The sequence below is a fragment of the Strigops habroptila genome, chromosome 2 (genome assembly GCF_004027225.2).
Source record: "Strigops habroptila isolate Jane chromosome 2, bStrHab1.2.pri, whole genome shotgun sequence".
In the NCBI taxonomy this organism is placed as follows: domain Eukaryota; kingdom Metazoa; phylum Chordata; class Aves; order Psittaciformes; family Psittacidae; genus Strigops; species Strigops habroptila.
This window is the reverse complement of record NC_044278.2, coordinates 33,740,260-33,759,442: the sequence shown is the minus strand read 5'-3', so window position 1 is coordinate 33,759,442 and position 19,183 is coordinate 33,740,260. Positions and strand designations below refer to the sequence as shown.

Sequence of the window (19,183 nt, the reverse complement as noted above, 5' to 3'; positions counted from 1 at the left end):
CTGTCTAACTGTAAGTTCCCAAGTTTGCCCTTCTAAATAGTGTGGTAAAACAAAGAAGCTAATTGTTTGATGCAGTCTGGTCTTTCAAGAAGGCTCCTAGGTTACGTGAGAGGATCAGATGGGGCACAGTTATAATTAATTTGCAGCTGCTAATGAAAATAAGAAATGGGAAAGCTACTGTGCATTTTGAAAATGTTAACTGTGTATGGTTGGGTTGTAGAAGGAAGGATGGGCATGGCTAACTCCTTCACTTTTTGATGCTGAAATTCTCCAGTTACAGCAAAGGAAGAAGATTCTCAGATAAACTGCATCTGCTGGTTCAGATTTCTGACTTCGGAGGAAGTCTGCATACTGTCAAGCGAGAGGGCTGCCTAGTTTGTGTATAGATGGGAGCTCAGATCCAAGACTCAACCTTGTTCCAATCATTTCGTATGAGATCTCTGAAGTTTTCTCTACATACAATCTACTTCTAAATGTTTTGACTTGTAAAACTCGGTAGCTTCCTTCCACTCCTGCTCCTCTGCTGTTTCTGTAGCCAGCATCTTCAGCTTCTGCTAGCCGCGATTCAGCTTATAAACACCTGGAGCTGCTATAGCATAAGGTCCTAACAGTTCTATCCATGCAAGAGAATAGAGCACTATGCTCTGCTGGCAGGGTATCCTGTATATGCTGCCTTCCTGCAGGAAGCTTCTTCAAAGAGTGTTTTGATTAAGGCTTAAGAGATGATTCAGCTTTCCACAGTCCTGTAAGCTTTTATCAGCATTCCCACTAAGAAAGGCCCTAGAAATCATCCTGTTTGCTTTTCCATCGTCAGTCTACCAGTGTCTGTGACCTCAGTCTATACATTAAGTCCATTTTTCTCCCACTGGCCTGTATGCAGCTGATAAATCCCTCAAATTCCTTCTGTGAATTGCAGTCTCTGCCCAGTCTTGTCCCCTGAAGGAGAATGTCCTTCCCATTAAGTGAGGAGAGCAAACAATTACCTTTATTTTCTTTATTCCTCTTTGTTGTATCTGAAGCAAAGAGGTATTTGATTCAGGTTGTGTAGCAGGCTTTTTGAAGAGACAGGAATATGCCTTGACATCGAATACATGGATTCAAAGAGAAAGGAGAAAAAAATCTAATAAAGATTTCTAGTGGAGTAAGAATGTTAACAGTAAACTGGGTTCATCTGTCTTACTGTCTTTGGAAAATTTGGATGAGCCGGTATGACTTCATACTCGCTAACAAGAATTCTTAATAGCTCTTTCTGCTGTAGGCTATATTGATAATAGGAGAAAAAAAATGTTTGACATAACTTCTTGAAGGTAATGCAGATCTCTGTAGTTTTTGCACTTACGAGGTGGGCTGTTTTCTTTTTTTTCCTGCTTTTTTAGACACTGTCTCCAAGATGGGCCCTTTAATAAGCAACACTAATATACTCAGCTAGCTTATGTAGCTGTTGTATTTTTGCATAGGTATCAGCTATGCCTACCTATACCTTCCCAGGCTGGTGCCAGCGCAAAACACATGAATGATGACTCAGACTTCCGTCCATGGAGCAGCTTGTGGGATCGGTAGGGTTCTCTTCTTGTGGAGCACCATTTGTTTCCAGAGCAGCTGTTCCCATCTTGCAGAAAATAGGCAGCTTTAGTTTTTCCCATCAGCTGCTGTCCCTGTGTTGATGTCTTGGCTAAGGGTTTTGCATAACTTTCAGATTTAAAGAATCCTGTCCTCAGCAATAGGAAAAGAAGTTATAAATTTTGGGTAGAAATTCACCTGAGATTTCTCAATAATTTTTTTGGATGCTTTACATCTGTAGATTAAAAAAAAGTAATTCCCAAAGAAGTAGACTGGGACTTTTTTCTGTCAAGGACCTTTTAAAGAATAAGAAGACACAGGTAGTAATAATAAATACTAGCTTTATGTTTTTCATTTCTGATCATACAGAACATCTACCAGCTAATGGGTGCTGGAGAAAAAGGGTCTAGGCTCTTCTCTGGTTTTTGTGTTGGTTTTGGTTGTTTTGGGTTTTTACTATCCTGTATCTTTATTTTGGTTTTCCTCACTTTTCTATGAATAAAGTCTATGTAGTTAAAAAAAATTGCTTTCCATGGGTACATGAGAGAGTGTGGAATTCAGAGAGACTATACCAGTGACATTTCACATCTATAGCTGCGAAATTGCTCCAGGTACTTCATTAACCAAAAGACAACAAGAGAAGCATGACTAATTTTAGATCTTGCCCTTCAGTTTCCTCCACCACAGTTCCACACGGAAATCTAACTTTGTTTATCCAAATTCTTTGCAAATGACGGTCTCTATTATAAATGCCTGTATGAAGCACATTCTCATTTTGCTAATGCTGCCTGCAACCTTCAATATTTGCTTTTCGTGACTAACCCTGAAGGTTTCCAATGCCTTGCTTTTCTGTCTGACTTGCTTATGGCAGTGAGAGTTTTTGAAAATTCAGGTTACTTGCATGGCAGTGTGTTATTTAAAAGACATCTGGACAAACAGAACCTCCCTATTTATAAACCGATGTCTGTATTAAGACAAATTTTTGTTCGTAAATAAAAACCTCAACCAGTCTTTCAGGTGCTCAGCAGTTTCATACTCTTCAGCCTATGAAACTAATCTTAAAAAGAGGATTGCCCTTCTTGCCCTTTAAGGCCACATCCATTTTCTTAAATGCAGAGATGTCAGCTCTGACGCACAAAATCCCTGAAGCAGAGTTAGCTGAGAGGCTGGAAGAGTGGCTGGGGGAAGTCTTGCTGGATGCTTGCCCTTTTCCATATTCCTCTCTAAGCAGCTGCTGCAAATGGTACTTGCACAGATGGATCTCCAGCTGGGGACGGTGTAGCTGTTCTTGCCATCTGAGCAGGAGCTTCTTGACTAGGTCCTTGCCATGCTTAGCAGCAGACTCATGCAAACCGATGTTCTCCTGCGAAGCACAATGTTTCTCCTTTTGTGAATATATGTAAGAAACCTTAACTCTGGTAAATGCATCTGTTGCTGTAAAGCATTGGTTTGTTCTTACATTGTTACTGTCATTCAGTATCTACTGTGGGAATCCTCAGAAGCCTAAGACAGGACTGATAGGATCTGGACAACATCTAATAGCTCACCCACAAGTCTGCCAGCTGCAGAGCAGCATCTGTGCAAGCTCCTTTTCACTCACAGCCCCTAAGTAGCAGTTGGGCAAATTGGGACCAAATTGCTGCTTTAGTCAGGTCCCTGGGAATCTCTCTCAAGGGTTTCCCTGATAACTGTGACAAGTGTGGGTCTGTAGGAGAGTGAGGAATGCTGGTTAGCTGAACTGCATGTGAGAGCAGCCACCTGGCCAGGGAGGAGAGGAGACTGAAGCAAACCCAGCTGTTATACAGGAGTTGGGGCAAATGTGATGCAAAGAAAAAGTGTGTTTGTGTCCATAGGAATTGCAGCGGCAAAGCTCTGTTCTTCTTTTGTATTATTGTTCTCCCTGCTCCTTCCCCACATAGTGTCTTTAATGCAACGCTTCTTGTTTCCTCAGACCTGTCAGCGTTACAAAAATGTCTGAAAAACTCTCTGCTGCTGCAGATACTGGCTCAGCTCTGCCAGCTTTGGCAATGCAGAGAGATCTTACATGGTGTAAGCTGTGGCCCTAGCTGTGCTGGGCATGCTGTGAACATAGGTAGTCTGACAAGTCCATAAAAAGGAAAAGGCGAGTGACAGGTTGCTCCTTCATGCTAGAGTCCGACAGTAATTGAATTGAATGACATTTACGACAGCAGTGGGAAGCTTTTGGAATACTGCTCTTGTACATAAACATAGCTATAAACAGGTTGCTGGTAATAAATCTTGTATTCAGGTGGCCAAGGAATCATATGGCCACGTGTAAATTGAGTTCACACAACTCAGAGCCAATTGTAGATAAGCTGTTTAGCATTGATGTAAGGCAATTACTTAAACCCTGCTGTAGGCAACAGTTCATCTGAGAGCATGGTGCTAATGACAGATGTGACTAAAATCTGTCCATGCTATCAGTTGCTTTTGTCAGTGACTGAAAGTCAGTGACATCAAACGGTAGTGCTGGCAGCTAGCAGAACGTCAGCAAACTCCAGCAGTTTCAACACCTTGTTGAAATTGCATCAGCATTTTATGGTGGTGGTAGGCTTATGCTACGTTTGTGATCACCGACTGAGGCAAGCAGCTTGATATCTTCCCCTATTCTCCAGAAATAATGATTACGGTTTTGAAATTTTAGTTGAAGAGATGTGTGTGCTAGTTGTTGGGAGGATATGATGCAGTGATTTGATTACAGCTAAAGGATTTTTTTTGATCTTGCTCAAACAAAATGTTACTCAGCTAGTGTAGAAATGACTAAATCTGGAAGCTATTGAAATAAATATAATGCTGAATAATGAAGATTCCTTACATATTTTCTGAGTGTTCCTAAGACAGGGGTTTTAGCAAAAATCCCTAATGGGATTGGAGAGACAAGAGAATGACTTCTAGGTTGTTGTTTGTGTTTTTTTTTTTTTTTTTTTTTTAATCCTCTTAGGAAACATGATTATCCATAATAAGTAGTAGTCTCAAAACCACATGTAATCCTAAGGGAGTATATTTTAAGGCATATGTATTTATTTAACTTGAAGCATCTCAGAATACATGCAAAACAATGGCAACCAGAGGTTAAATGCTTATTAAGTCATCTTCTGGTGCTGGATCATTTCCTTCCTTTGCTATATGCCTGAGTGCCTAATCTGTTCTTCATTTGAGTGACTCAAGCCTTTGAGCTTCCCCGGCTGCTGCTGGAGATTCTTCCTAGAACCTCTTTGCTCTTACGGGAAAATGTTCTTGCTCGTCAAGCTGGAAATCGTTTCCTGATCTCCTGCAGTTCCCAATTTTGTTAGCTCCCCTGCTAATGCTTCTTCCCTGATCAATTCTTTACTTTCTACAGCCTTTAAACACTTGCTGATAGTAGTAACAGAGACGCCTGTAACAGTATTAATAACAAAGCACTTTTCATCCAGGGATTTAAAACATCTTACACGTATGAAGCTTCCCAGCAGTACTGCAAGCCATTAAAAGTATTAATGGCTTTATTTCATGGAGGAATATTGTCACACGGAGGAAGATGGTAATGAACTACGTAGATTTCACTCCCAAAAGCATATTTCTTCTTACCTATTTGGGCTATGGTTTGTCGCTGCTATTTCAGGTCAATATATGTAGAATAATACTAAATACAGAGAAAGGAGGCAACCTCTGCAGGCATGAAGACAACAATCAAAGGAATGGGAGGATGGAATCAAGGCTTTTAGTCGTATTTTGATTAGGTCAGAACAAATCTGAAAACCAAAACTTGCACCCAAGTTTTTTTCAAAAGGATTCACTGAAGTGTTGCTGCCCAAGACACTGGACATAAAGCCTTGCTGTCTGTGAGCCTGAGTTGCAGCATTTCTCCATGAGTTATGACTGCTCAGAAAATGGCACCTGCAGGTACAGCTGGAGGTGATGACGGAAAGAGACTTCTTAGAGCCTTTAGCCCAGGTGGCAACAGTCGCTGTGCTGTGGGTGTGGCCACTTCTGCAGGGTGTGCAGCACTAATCATTCGGTTTTTAAAATACTGATTTGAATGTCTAAAGTTGTCTCGTATACCAAATAACTACGATTCTCATTGTACAGAAAATGCATGTTATTGTTTGGTTTTGGACAATTCCTGTGTCCTAAGACTATACCCCAACTCTGCTAGTTTCCCAGGAGGAAATAGAATTCCTTTCTTCAGAGGTTTATACTTCAAACAGGGAAGAAAGTATGATAGAAAAGACCTACATATCTCACTTGTTATGGAAAATGGAGGAAAAGAGAGTGAGTGCATGGCTTGTGGGTGTAGGTCAGATGTCACAATCTTTAATATTGTACTTCAGCCATGTGCTAGTGGGAATTACTTAAAAATTTCCATCTCAACAGTTAGTTTCATGCTTACAGCCATAGTTTTCTTCACTGTCCATGACATTCTGGTTTGTCCCCTGGGTGCTTTCAACATTTCCCCTTATGCTTTGATGAATAATTCTCTTTATTCCTTTTTCAGGTCACCAGTGTTAGGTATTAAATAAAATGGGAAAGGAAAGAACTTGCCTTGTACCACCAAAGGCTTCCTTCAAACTCAGTGCAGTGTGGTTTATTGCTGCACTGCATTTATGCTCTTTCAGTGAGACTTTGGTCTCTGTGCTGATTTTGTGCACAAAGTGATCAGAATTAATTTTTCGCAACATTTCTGCACAAGGCTTTATCAAAAGCCTACTGGAGACTAGGTATGCTAATGACAAACACATTAAAAATGCATGGCACGTGGAACAAATTACTACTTCAGCCATAAAAATATATTACACATTTTCATTTGGAATATGCAGAATAGAGAAGTGCAAAAGTGGGGCTTTCTACCAGATGCTTTTGATTAAGCTATAAACAACTAAATGCAAATGGACTGTTGTGAGCAATTAAAATATAATGCTCCTAATGTTTCAGTAATTAAAAATGCATCCTGTGTTCTTAACAGTAGAGTTATGTCTTCCTAGCTTAAGTCAGTCAAAGGTCTTTGCTACATTTCTCTGATGCGTTCTTAAGCAGCAGTGCTTAGCTTCAGTACCCATTTCAATTTGTGTAGATGGAATTAAACACTTGGAAGGTTATACATGGTTACCAGAAAGTTTTATAAAGATTAATATTTTATTGAGCTTTGAAGAAATCTGAAGGCTTGTAGAAAAAGAAAATAAGAAAAAGCCTGATGATTGGCTGCAGATTTGATCAGTTGGTCTGTTTATTTTTTAAGTCTGAATAGTCATGGAATATAGCTCGTTCTGCTCTTAAATCAGATTGCGTCCAACAGTACCCCTTGGCTACTGACTGGATAAATCCAAGTTGATAAATTCCCTGATTTATAGCATTTTCAACATTTGAGAAACAAGAGAAAGGTTCCTGGTTATCTCTCCCTCCCAAACACTGCTGAGTACAAGCTGCTGAGAAGGGCAGAGGTGTTTCCAGTTGCCTTCTAGAGCCAGCCAGCCAGCCAGCACCAAATGGCAGCTGTGAATTATGAAACTTCAGTTACCTCTTGTCTGATGGGTCACGATGAATGGCACTGTAAACCTTTAATGCTACTTTTTTAGACTCGCTTCTCATAAGTACTGGATTTTTTTCTTCCCCACTTTTAGACCCAGATACAGAAGTCTGTCTTCATGTGCTGCGGCTTCTCCAGTCTGTGATTCTGGAGCCAGAAGTATTGGCCAGGTCAGCCTCTGAGATGAGGGATACTTTGCCATTTCAGCGTATCATTGCACTGTCAAAGAGCCGCAATGCAGATCTGCAAGCACTTGCAAAAGAACTACTTGAAGATCTTAAAATACTTGAGTATGAAGCATAGAAGAGCTCTATGACATCAACTACTTATGTCTTTCATATATTTTTATGCTGCAAGAGTTGTTGGAGGTGGGCTTGACTAAAAAAAAAAATCTTGCCTAAGTTCCTCTGACAAAATCCTGTTGGGAAATTAGGTAGCCCAACTAAAATAATATTTGGGAGAAAGTGTTGGGTTTTAGCTGTCCAAATATAATCTCAGGTGATCTGCTAGAGATGGGACAGACAAAATTTCTTTGAGTAGGATTTTGCTGGTAACAGGTTTCCGAAATGACCCAGGTTATGTTATCTATTTGCCATATATAGGGAGTAAAGCAGTCATCTCATTCATTGATAATACGTAGTTTATTGTAGTGGTAAGTAATCCTTTTGGTCCAACTTTGTTGCTTTTCACAACTCTTCTGTGTCAGAATGCATCCCAAGTTCCAGTTTTATTGTTGTTATTTCTCACCTTTTTCTATTTTAATAAAAGAAAACTTAAATTCTGTAGCATGAAATGGATTCTGCTTTCACAATTCACATACAGATTCACTCGAACTGTAAGCTGACCCAGTCTGTGGCTGCCAGGCATAATAGAAATTGAGCCATTGTTTTTTCAAAAGCTCTGAAAAAAGGAAGTGAATTACTGGTCTGTGGTACCTAGTTGTGTGCTGAAGAGAGTAAAATGAACTACTGCTCTGTCACGAGCAGCACTGCATTCCCTCACAACTGTGGTGTTTGTTAGAGCTTCTGTGTACAGCTCGTTTATCTCACTGGTAAATGCAAACATTTGTGTGTTTAGTATTGGTGGAATTTACACATTTTTTTTTAGAAAAAAACCGGCATCCATTTGTGTGATGACAAACAGCTGGTTGGGTGATGCCATTCAAGGGAATGGGATATGAGAAATGCAATGCTATGGTAGCAACTTTTTCCATAGCTGTGAACCCTCAGCTGTGAATTTTGTATTAACAAAATACAACGTAGACTTCTAATCCAAATGTGTAGAAAACATTCTTCTATAGATTTAGATATTAGAAAGAAATTTTTTACTATGTGGCTAGTGAGGCAGTGGCACAAGTTGCCCAGAGAAGCTGTGGCTGCCCCATCCCTGGCAGTATTCAAGGCCAGGTTAGATGGGGCTTTGAGCGACATAGTCTTAGTGGAAGGTGTCCCTGCCTATGGCATGGGGGTTGGAACTAGATGATCTTTAAGGTTCCTTCTAACCCAAACCGTTCTGTGATTCTAAAATATGAAGTAAACATTGTAGGATTTAAATATTATGATTGGCAGACAGTTTTAGAGGAAGACCATCATAAAATGTATAAGTTAAGGTATAGGTTATCTCCCATTATGCTGTTTGCAGAATGATGAATGTTCAGAGTTAGAAATATAATAAGTTACTTATAATAATTGGCTCAAATGCTCCAGACGGTAGCAGTCTGATTTGGGACTGTCTAAAATGAAAATTAAGATACAGATCTCACTTACATGAAAGGGTTGCATAGGGTTCTACGGTGTTTGATTGAATACATTGAACTTACCAAGTGCAGATTTTTGGAAACATTTAAATCTTCTTTAAAGCATGCTTTCTTTGGATTTGTTTTCTTATCTTGCTATCCTAGTTAAACCTCCTAGAGTTTAATCCTAAAGTGATCAAAATAATAATCGGTAATTTCCTGGAATATCAACTCATGAAAGCGTTCAATTTTAAGAAAGACTAAAGGGCATCCACTTTCCATTTGTTTGGTATCTGCCCATGAAGGTCTTTCATCAAACTTTTGGAAGCCAGTAAATAACAGAAAAGGAAAGTAATTCTGTGAGCAGAAGAGCTGGTAAAGCCTTGTGTAAAGCCTTGAGATATTTCTTGAAAATTTCCCTGTCCTTCTCAGCCCTTCCCATAAAACCAAGTCCACTCAACGGGCAGCAGGGAGTGCACAGGCTGACGGGTGCAGGGATGCTCTTGGCCAGGTTAGTAAGTGGTGGTGATGGGCTGGTTAGCTGCCACCAAGCAGGGTGTATGCCACGCTGCCACCTTTGCCCTCGTGAAGGTTTTAATTTAGGTCTTTTCTGCTGTTACCCTGTCTGGTCAGGTAGCTTGAGGGAGCTTAATTATCTTTGAGAAGTCTTCTCCCTCTGTCAACTTTGCTGAGAGCCAACTGATTGAGTGTTATGAGAGGGATTGGCAATGCAATTGCACCTCATTTCCATAGGAAATCAGGAAACAAAACGCTCAGGACTGTTCATGTTAATTGTGTGTCCACTGGGATGGTCAGCACTTAAAAGCCATGCTGAAATAGGTGATTTGAGACACTATAGTTTTTCCCGAGCAAGCTGCTTATATCTGAGAAGCCTTTGGATGTCTCCCAGATGACTTTATTTTCAGGTGTAGACTTTTTATTCAGAATCATATTCAGAATCGAGCCATCAATGATCCACCGACCTTGAGAAAGTCTTTTTTTATGTACTGTTTCATTCTGCAAGACTGATAAATTAGAAGAAGTCACCCCATCTGTGAAACAAAGGGTACTTTCAAAAACATCAGAAGCATCAGAAAGAATATGTGACAAACAGGTCTCTAGGTAAGCCTGTATGTTTTCCCTAAATTTACTTTCTCTAGGTGTCTGCCATTAATGCTATAGCTTTAATTCTTTTTTTGGGTTATGAAAAGAAAAAGACAACATTTGAGAGGAACTTGCTATTGTGGGGAAGCAAATTCATAATATTTTTGGTTTGGGGAAAAAAGAAAAGGGTCACTTGAGTCAAGCTGTGCTGAAGGCAAGTGGATAGAAGCCAGGGATACGCCTGACCCCTTAACATTACAGAGTGTTTGAAATTTCATGAATGTTTCTCATGTATTTTAGTAAAATACATTGGACATTCCTAGTTGCAAATTGCATTATGAGCTGTTATTTCCTTTTGCTGTTTTTCAGGTTCCTTTATTCCCCAGTCACCCATTTGATGGAGCCAGGGACCAGCCCCCTCCTGCTCCTCTGCAGATCTAGGGCTGTGTTGCAACTGGTTGAACCTTTTTGCAGCTTTCCATACAGGCAACTCCAAGGAAGCTGTAGCTGCTCCATCCCTGGCAGTGTTCAGGGCCAGGCTGGACAGGGCCTTGGGTGACATGGTCTAGTGGAAGGTGTCCCTGCAAATGGCAGGGAGTTGGAACTAGATGATCTTAAGGTCCTTTCCAACCCTAACCATTCTATGATTCTATGATCTGCTATACCCCGTGCATACTGTTGTACATGTCATGGTGGGATTCTCCCAGACCTTGGCATTTATCAAACTAATGGTCTGTACTCTTCAATCAGTGGTATCAATGCCTTCTTTGTTGTTTCTTTCTCCATGCTAAAATTGGTGGGAACCTTGTGCCACTGGCTGTAGAGAAAGCTCCAGCAATTTGCTGAGAAAAGGTGCCAACTGTTTAGTTTGATGGCTAAAATTAGGTGAGATGGATCCTGCCTTTTTGTTGTCTATTTTGCAATTACAGATACAGAACGAGTTTTCAAGTTGCCCTGCTGTTCACAGACAGCATTTTAGAATCTTGTTTGTTGATAAGCTTGAGAAATCCCTGTTTGGAGAAGAGCATTTAAAAGTCTTTAATTTGTCTTCATGTGGCTAGTGCCAGAAATTAGGCTAAGTAACTATGGATCACCTTTGAGTCTCCCTCTTCCCTGAAACACATGTGGGTTTTTATGGTTTATGAATGAAAGAAAGTCTCCAAATAGCAGGTGGTGCTCCAAAAACTTAGAGCATGTCAAAGCTGCATTTACAAAGTTGGACAATGGGTGATATACAGAACACCGTATGACTCTATAAGGTGCTGCTGGAGCTGAAGACTCGTTAACATATGCATTATAAATGCCTGTGAGGCTATGAAGTTTTGCTTCAGTCTGAAACTGTGGGCCATTAGGAAGTTTTACTGGTTTAAAATGAAGAGTGCAGCCTGTGCTTTGGAAAACACCAGCTTTAGAAGGCTGCTTTTTCTGGATCCTGTTGAAAAGTTTGGGATTCTTCTGTGTAGTAGTTGATTAATTGCACTACTAGCTTGCAGGAGAAAAGGCAGCTCATACAGCCAAAGCACTAGTTCCACTAGCTGCGTTCAAAGTGTGGAGTTAGTCCATCATTGCCATTTCCTCTGTTGCACAATCTCAGAGTTTCAGTGAAGAAGAAAATGTGAGTTTGGTGTTGATACTGAGCTGCATATCAAAGTTACTGCAGATTTATACCTGTATAACTGAAAGCAAAATTTGATTCTTATGATAAGCTGTTTCAAAAGATGAAAAGTCTCTTTTAAAGATCCTCTGAAGAAAGCACCTGTTCACAGTATCAGCTGCACAATTAAAATTGAACTTTACTCATTTCAGTTTTACATACTGTGTACAGAGCCACTGAAATGACGTCAGTTTGCTGATGCTCCTGGGAAATAACTGGCTTTTCATATTTGATGCTGATGATCAGTTAGAGCAAAGTGAAAATAAATGAGGATCCCCCCAAATGTATTTCCTGTAACTTCAGTTTAGCTATGTACTGCCCCACCAGTTTTTCATGTGGTTATCTTAGGTTGATGTTTGGCCTGGACTGTGACCTGGCCAAAAAGAAACTGGAAAACCTCAATAGAAGAAAGTAAGGCCCTGTCTGAATGGTGGCTTTGTACCCCATGCTGAGTGGCAGGCCTGGCGTTCCTGGAGGGGACTCTGAGATCTTGGATGAGAAGAGCAACCAGCTGCCCAGTTCCTGAGGGAAGCTGGTGTTGGTTGCATGCTGATGCTGGCCCACTCCCAGGAGCTCATGACAAAGGTGGTGAACTTAAAGTTCAAGACACATCATCCCGTTATGATTGTTTAAGAGAGGCAAGTAAGTAAGAATGGGAGAGGGTGATGATTTGGCCATATGGCCACGGGTGAACTTCCAGATGATTCAATTTCAGCTGGTTGCACCAGTCATTTAGCTGCTCCTTTGGGTTAACATTTGCACTTGTGATATGCACTGGTTAGCGCAAATTGGACTTCAGATTTGATAAGACTTTACAAGTCTTGCAAATGTTGCATGATTCACCTCCTCTACTGCTTCCAGTCCTGCAAGGATGCTGAAGATGAGGAAAAGGGGTTTTACTGGGGAATAAGGAGCCTCTGTTTCCTCTGTTATCCCTGCCAGTGCATGCCCAACGAAGTTAAGGGATATCCAAAGCATGGCTGCTCCTCCCCTTCGTAGTGTCTAATTTGCAGCTGCATCTGGTTGTGTCTGTATTGTTCTGTAGGTGATTTTCCCGATTTGTATGCAGGAACCTTTGCAACTGCTAGTTGCTTCTTGTATATGTGAGTTACAAGTTACAGCTGATAAAAAGTCATCAGAAAACTTGAGCTCATACAGATTTTAACTTCCCCAATGCTTTATGATGACCTTTACAACATGTAACTTGCTCCGTCAGGCACCTTTAAAAGACTTTGACCAAATTACAGTTCTGCATGTAATTTATAGGACTATAATTTTTACTGTGGGTGCGATGGCAGTTAAAGCACTTCTGGTGCCAGCTGCTCAGTCTTCTTGAATGCATGTACTTTCCATTTTCTGTGCTGTTGGGCTGCTCTCCGGAAAGGCGGTGATCACTGAGGGCAAGGCTCGTGTGGTGTGGACCTCAGAAAGGGCTGGGGAAGCAGAATGTTGTGCGACCAGGATGGTTCTGCCAGGTAGATGGGGAAGGTCAGGTCAGACGGAGCTGCGAAGTGGCTTTCATGCCACCTGGGTCTTGCTTTGCACTGGGGCAAGGGAATGGATTGGGCAAGTGAGCTGTTGGCAGCTCCCCATAGAGAGATAAATGCCTCCTCCTGTAGCTTTGTCACTGCTGGGGTCAAACTTAAGTGCGGCGGTCACACTGTATAAGCATAAAACAGAAAATGGTGAATGTAGGAAAATAAAGCCCAGTTCTTAGGTCTGTACCCCTGCCTCCTGAGCAGGATCTGTGGCGTCCAGAATCAGTTTCAAGGGCACCTTGGCTTAGCCATGGCATGTGTGAAAGCTGATGAATGCAATCCACCCCTTACTATTCCCAGCATACTATAGTTTTACCAGAGGACTTGCTGCTACAGTTCCTGGCATTTTTACAGCTGTTGTAGTGCTCGTTGGGTCCTTTGGTGCAAAGGATAGGTCTTCAGGACTTCTCTCTCCAGTCTGAGAGAGAAGAGAAGGCTCCAGGGAGACCTTAGGGCAGCTTCCAGCACCTAAAGGGAGCCTACAAGAAATCTGAAGAGGGACTTTTTACAAGGGCGTGTAGAAATAGGACAAGGGGTAATGGCTTTAAATTGAAAGGGGTAGGTTTAGATTAGACATTAGGAAGAAATTCTTTACTGTGAGAGTGGTGAGACACTGGCACAAGTTGCTCAGAAAAGTTGTGGATCACTTCCCATCCCTGGAAGAGTTCAAGGCCAGGTTGGACAGGGCTTTGAGCAACTTGGTCTAGTGGAAGATGTCCCTGCCTGTGGCAGGGGGTTTGGAACTAAATGGTCTTTATGGTCCCTTCCACCCAAACCAGTCTATGATTCTGTGATTCTATGGTAGGAGGTAGTGAAGTCTCTGAGGAGGCAACCAGCAGGGCAAAGTGGCCAAGTGGTGTGGGGCAGACATGCCCGGGATTTGAGCAATTCTCCAGGCTCTTCTCCCATCAGCGTGGCTGGCATGTCTCTGCCCAGGTGGGGGGCACTGGTGATCCTGAATGAGTTTCCTGAGCTGCCTTATGCTGGGAGAATGGCTGAAAGCACCAGGGCCTTGCCCATGCCAGAAAGTGGCGCTACCTTTATGCAGGATGCCTTTTCCTAGTAACAAACCTGGGGCGAAGGAGAGGGTGGCCAGCTCGAAGGGCAGACAGGCACTGTAAACCTGAGCACTGGTGAGCAAAGGGAATTCCTGCCTACCCTGGCAGACCTTGCTGGCACTGGAGGTGTGCAGGCAGAGCTGCTTACAGAGAAAACAGGGGACATCTGAGGTGTCTGTAATGCATAATGGGCCCATAGTCACAACATCGGTGCAGCACATGGGCAGCCGGTTACCTCTGCTTTGCACATGTAGGCTTGCCATAGTGCTTGCAAGATCCCCAGCATGCACATTCAGAAGTACGCTTGCTGTTGTGACTACTTTCTTGATCTCACGGCTTGGCTGGGTGCAGCTGCATTTTGGAAAATGCAGTGGATGCTTCATCCTGTGGCTGACACAAAGAGATGTAGAGCTCCTTATGTGCTCAGAAATTGTTCAGCAGCAAGAAGCTAATGATAGCGATTGCTGTTCTTCCCAAACATATCCTTTCTCTTCTTTTTATTGCAGTAACTGTTTATTCCTTCAGAGTGATTTTCGTGCACATCATTACTACCCTGTTGCAGCAGAAGCTTAATCTCTTTGAACAAGAGTAGCTGAGTGAGTCACCCTCATTCCAGTAAGGAAGCCCCTTCAGGAAGCCTCTCTAGCAATGATGTCCTGTGCAGCCCAGATCCGCCGCCAAGCTATTCAGCTTTAACAATGCTGACAGCGTGTAATACTGCCCCGGAAACCTTCAGAGATTGCTTGTCAGACACAGCCAGTGTCTCCAGTGCCCAGCAGCTAATCTAGCAGACAGAACTCGGGTAAGGAAGCTAAGGGAAAGGAGGTACCCTCTTGGCTGTAAATGGCAAGGGACCAAAAGGTGCTGGAGTTGTTTCATGAGCATCAATGGCAACCTGGAACACAGTCAGAAAAAAAGGGACTGCCTCTGGGGATCCAAAAGTCAGCTGGAAAGCTGAGCTGCTAAAAACAATAGTGCTGCTCTAAGTGGCCTAGGGAGGGGGAGGCTTCAAGGGCAGATTACAAGCATGAGAGCACCATGAAACTGATGTGGAAGCTGCCACAGAGGCAGCAGCTTTTGAGCAGTGTACTGAACCTGTAACAGAACATGCTTGGTATCCCATAAAAGCCTTTGGCCCTGGATTGGTACACAGTTTTCAGGATGGAAAAAGGGAGAAAGTGCATTTGCCATTAATTTTTAATGATAATGGAGTGTTCTGTAGTGATAGGCAGTTTCTACTATACAGGCTGTCTACAGCAAGGGATGGCCCACTGGCAACCTTCTCGCTGATAAGGCTGTTTGCAAGAGGAACACAGAGGAAATGTTTCTAAGGCACTGCTATAATGCCACAAAAAATGAAACATTACTACTCAAACTGAGCATTTCCACTGAAGTGCCCTGCTGCTACTAAATCGTAGTTTCTTAGACCTGCATTTCAGTTTCTTTGGGCACAAGACGATTGTATAGCTTGTGCTCCACTGGTGCACAGGAGATCCTCTCTCCATGGTTCCTGCTTCCGGACGAGGTAGGGTGTAGCTGCTGGTCTTATCTGAGGCTCAGGAGATGTGGATTCAGTTCCTTGTGCAGTCATAGACCTGTGTGCCCAGGTAAGCCATGCGGACAAAATCTGCTGAGGGGCTGAGCTCCTATTGGAGCATTCCTGATTTCAGAGGGAGTATGCTGGAGGTTTCAGTCCTCCAAATTAGATTTCTGCATTGGTTCTCTTTTCATGTAGCTCTCCTCCTTTCTGCCCTAGTCTGACCACTTTTATTTGGGTTGCAAAAGTCTTTAGGATAAGTATCCATCTGGCAGACACAAGGGGGCTGTCATCTTGCTTGGCTAGTACTGCAGTCCAAGTAATGGGTGGCAGAGGGAAGGAGAAGAGGGAGCCTGAGGTGTTGAGGATACCGAGGCTACTGCTTCCAGCTTCTGGCTGGCTCCTGGCTGAGTTGGTTGCATAGCTGTAACATGGCCTGTCTGCTGACCTAATAGTCCACCCATGGGTAATGAGTGAGACTCATTACCCATGCAAGCTGCTAACAGGACCCATCTTTGAAAAGTTCTGCAAGTCCTTTCTAGCCCAGGAGATGTTGCTACTGCCAGGTTACAGATCAGATATAAGGAAGTGTTGAGGCACTGGAACAGGTTGCCCAGGGAAGCTGTGACTGACTGCCCAATCCCTAGCAGTGTTCAAGGCCAGGTTGGATGGAGCTTTGAGCAATCTGGTCTAGTGGAAGTTCTCCCTGCCCACAGCAGAGGGGTTGGAACTAGATGATCTTCAGGGTCCCTTCCAACACAAACTGTTCCGTGATGATGAGTTCTGTGAACTCAGTGGAAAAGAAGGCCCTGGCCATGCTTCTCCTGCCTATCTGCAGCCCAGCTGGCACACAACAGTCTGAATTTGGGTGGTGTGAGCTCTTTTGGGCTCATGCTGCGAAAGCAGGACATGAGTGCTGGGAGGAGCAGCTCCTATATTGCAGGGAGGGCTAAAACTGGTGTTCCAGCTCTCACCATAGGTTGTGGAAGGGAGAAGAACTCCAGACCTGTGCTCCTCTGCCCCTCCAGATGGGAGATTACTGAGATCCTAAATGACGATCCTAAGATCTTAAATGAGATGCTAAGATTCTAGATGAGAATGAAGCAATCCTTTCTGGTACTCTGAAGGAAGACAAAAGGACAAAGGGCATTCTGACACCAAAAGGAAGAGAAAAAAGAAACTTGCTTCCAAGGATTCAACCCTTAAGCACAGTGACGTAGAAAGAAGGAGATTCTGTTTACAGAGGAAGTGAAAAAGGAAATTAGGGGAGGGGGGAAGAAGCAGCTGGCCAACAAATGCTTGTCCTTTGGGACAGCACAGAGAGGTAGGTCTGTTCCTTGGGGAGCTTGTTTCCCAGAAACAGAAACCACCATCTGTGGCTGCATTGCCTGTGGCACTGGTGCACTGCTGTTCATGGGCCAGGCTTTGAGGAGGCCCATGTGTGCACTCGTTCATGCTGCAGCACAGCCAGACTTGGCTCCCTTACCTCCCCTGGTGGGGTCAGGGCAGGATGTTTTTGGAATATTGAATCTGTTCATTCCTGAATAACTCGGCTTCTTTGGAAAGTAAAAGATACGGTCGCGAGTGGGCAACCTAAGACTTTAAAACTAAGTGTGTGTCCTGTGTGTTTTGTTCCTGTTGCTGGAACAGTCTGGAGAAGCTGTTTGGGTCTATGGCATCATTCTGGCTGTGGATCAGCACGTCCCAGACTTTCAGCCAAGCACAGCATGTGTTAGTGCTGCCCCTGCAGCCCTCATCTCCCTGTCAGGTCTCAAAAAGTTCCTTTCTTCATTTCACAACCTGCCCTTACCGCTGAGCCTGCTGGTAGCTTTGGACGGTGTATCTAATAAGCTGACAGCAGGGTAGCTGCAGTGATGCTATCCCCGAGGGGCTGCAGATCCTGTCTTAACAAGGCAGGCTGATATTTCAGCTTCTCTGCATCAGCGATGAGCATGGGATTGCTGCAGGGGATAGAGTGGAACTGAAAAGAGAAAAGAGCAGCAGCAGTGACTAGAGTGCTATGTAAAGTTACCTGGCTTGTCTTGAGCTACAGAGCCAGGGCACCAGGAGCTGCCCAGCTGTGGCAGGTGCCTTCTGTCTGCTCCATGGCCACAGCCTGCAGAGAGAGGAAGGGAGGCAGACAGGTAGGTGCTGCGACTTTCTGTTTATTCTGACCCTCTCCCAAGGGCTTGCTGTGGTTCCCTTCCTTCCTCTGCCCCGCAGGGGATGCTTTGTTTTTTTACTTTGAAAATCTCACTGTTCTTGAATTCAGAATAGCAGCCAAGGCGAAGGGTGCCACAACAGGCCCAGGGCTGAAGGTCTCCTAGGTGTCTGTAATTGATGATGGGAATCTTTTTCCCATTTCTGGCCCTTTCATTCCTTTCCACAAAGACAGGCATCTTTTGTTATGTACTCTTTCAGCTCCTGGGCATTTAGCACTAGGAAGTGCGTATGGGCCTTTGTATTGAAAAAGGCTGAAAATTGCTGTAGTGGCTGGGCTATAGCTGTCTTTTGTCAGCAGTACTAGACCTGATGCCTGTCTGATTTGGGCTTGTGTGAACAGGCATGCAGGAAGCATCTTCAGTATCACACAGATAATGCTATCAACTGCAGGGCTTCAGGTGCCTGCACCACGGTGGCAGGGGACAAGGACAACATTAGCAACAACAGAGCGTTACACGAGTAGCGCTTATTATGTGTTGTTTAACACATTCTCTGCGCAAGGCCAGAACTAATTTGCAGTTGAGCAGCAGAGGAGCTGTCTGCAGGCAGCTGGCTGGATTCAGGGTGACTCAGCTTGCCAAGCATGTGTTCCCTCACATCTAGTCATTTCCCGCCTCCTGCTTGACTTTTCTATCTTACAAAAATATTTGAAGAACTAACTGAAAGTATGTGCTCAACAGTATGATACAGGGCATGGGCTTCTGTGAACATCCTGGGTTTCCTCTGGAGAAAAGCAATATGGTCAGCTTAAAAAAACCCCAAACTTGGATTAGTTTTTATTCTTTCTGTCTTTATTTTCCTCTGTGGGTAAGGCTTACTATACAGAGCAAAAGCAACAGTACAAAGGGGCAGAAATGAGTTTGCCAATAGAGAACTGAAGCAAAATGTAACCTCAGCATTGATGTTATTTTTTCAGATGAGAAGCACTGAAAGGCATTCCCAAGCCATTACAAATGCTCTGCTTTTTACCTACCATGTCTGCAGTGTCAACCCCATGTGTGAGCACTGCCAAGTAAATCCCTGCCTGCATTCCTGCAGTACCAATGTTTCTGCATTTGCCTCTGTATGCCTCGAGCATATCTTGTGGCTCTTTGGGCTGAGATGCTCTAGAGCTGCTTCCCAGGCAGTTAGAAGGAAACTTGTCTGTCCTTCTAGGAAAAGATCAGGGAAAACAGAGGGAGATTTCAAACACTGATTTCTTTCCACACCACCTCTGTGCAGACAGGCAGCCCAGGACACACCCTTTGCCC

General features: G+C 43.4%; 1 protein-coding gene across 4 annotated transcripts in view; it reads left to right on the top strand.

Annotated features, from left to right (window-relative positions):
• Positions 1-19,183, top strand: part of HSF2BP (heat shock transcription factor 2 binding protein) — a 116,474-nt gene that overhangs the window by 23,172 nt on the left and 74,119 nt on the right. The window contains exon 8 of one of the 4 annotated variants that reach the window (XM_030475731.1): positions 7,179-7,877. The exons of 2 other annotated variants lie outside the window; for them this stretch is intronic. In XM_030475731.1, coding sequence (XP_030331591.1) covers positions 7,179-7,387 — 209 coding nt within the window. In that variant the 3' untranslated portion in view covers positions 7,388-7,877. Of the gene's footprint in view, positions 1-7,178; positions 7,878-19,183 lie in introns of those variants that run through there. One more of the 4 variants, XM_030475732.1, reaches the window with a different exon arrangement.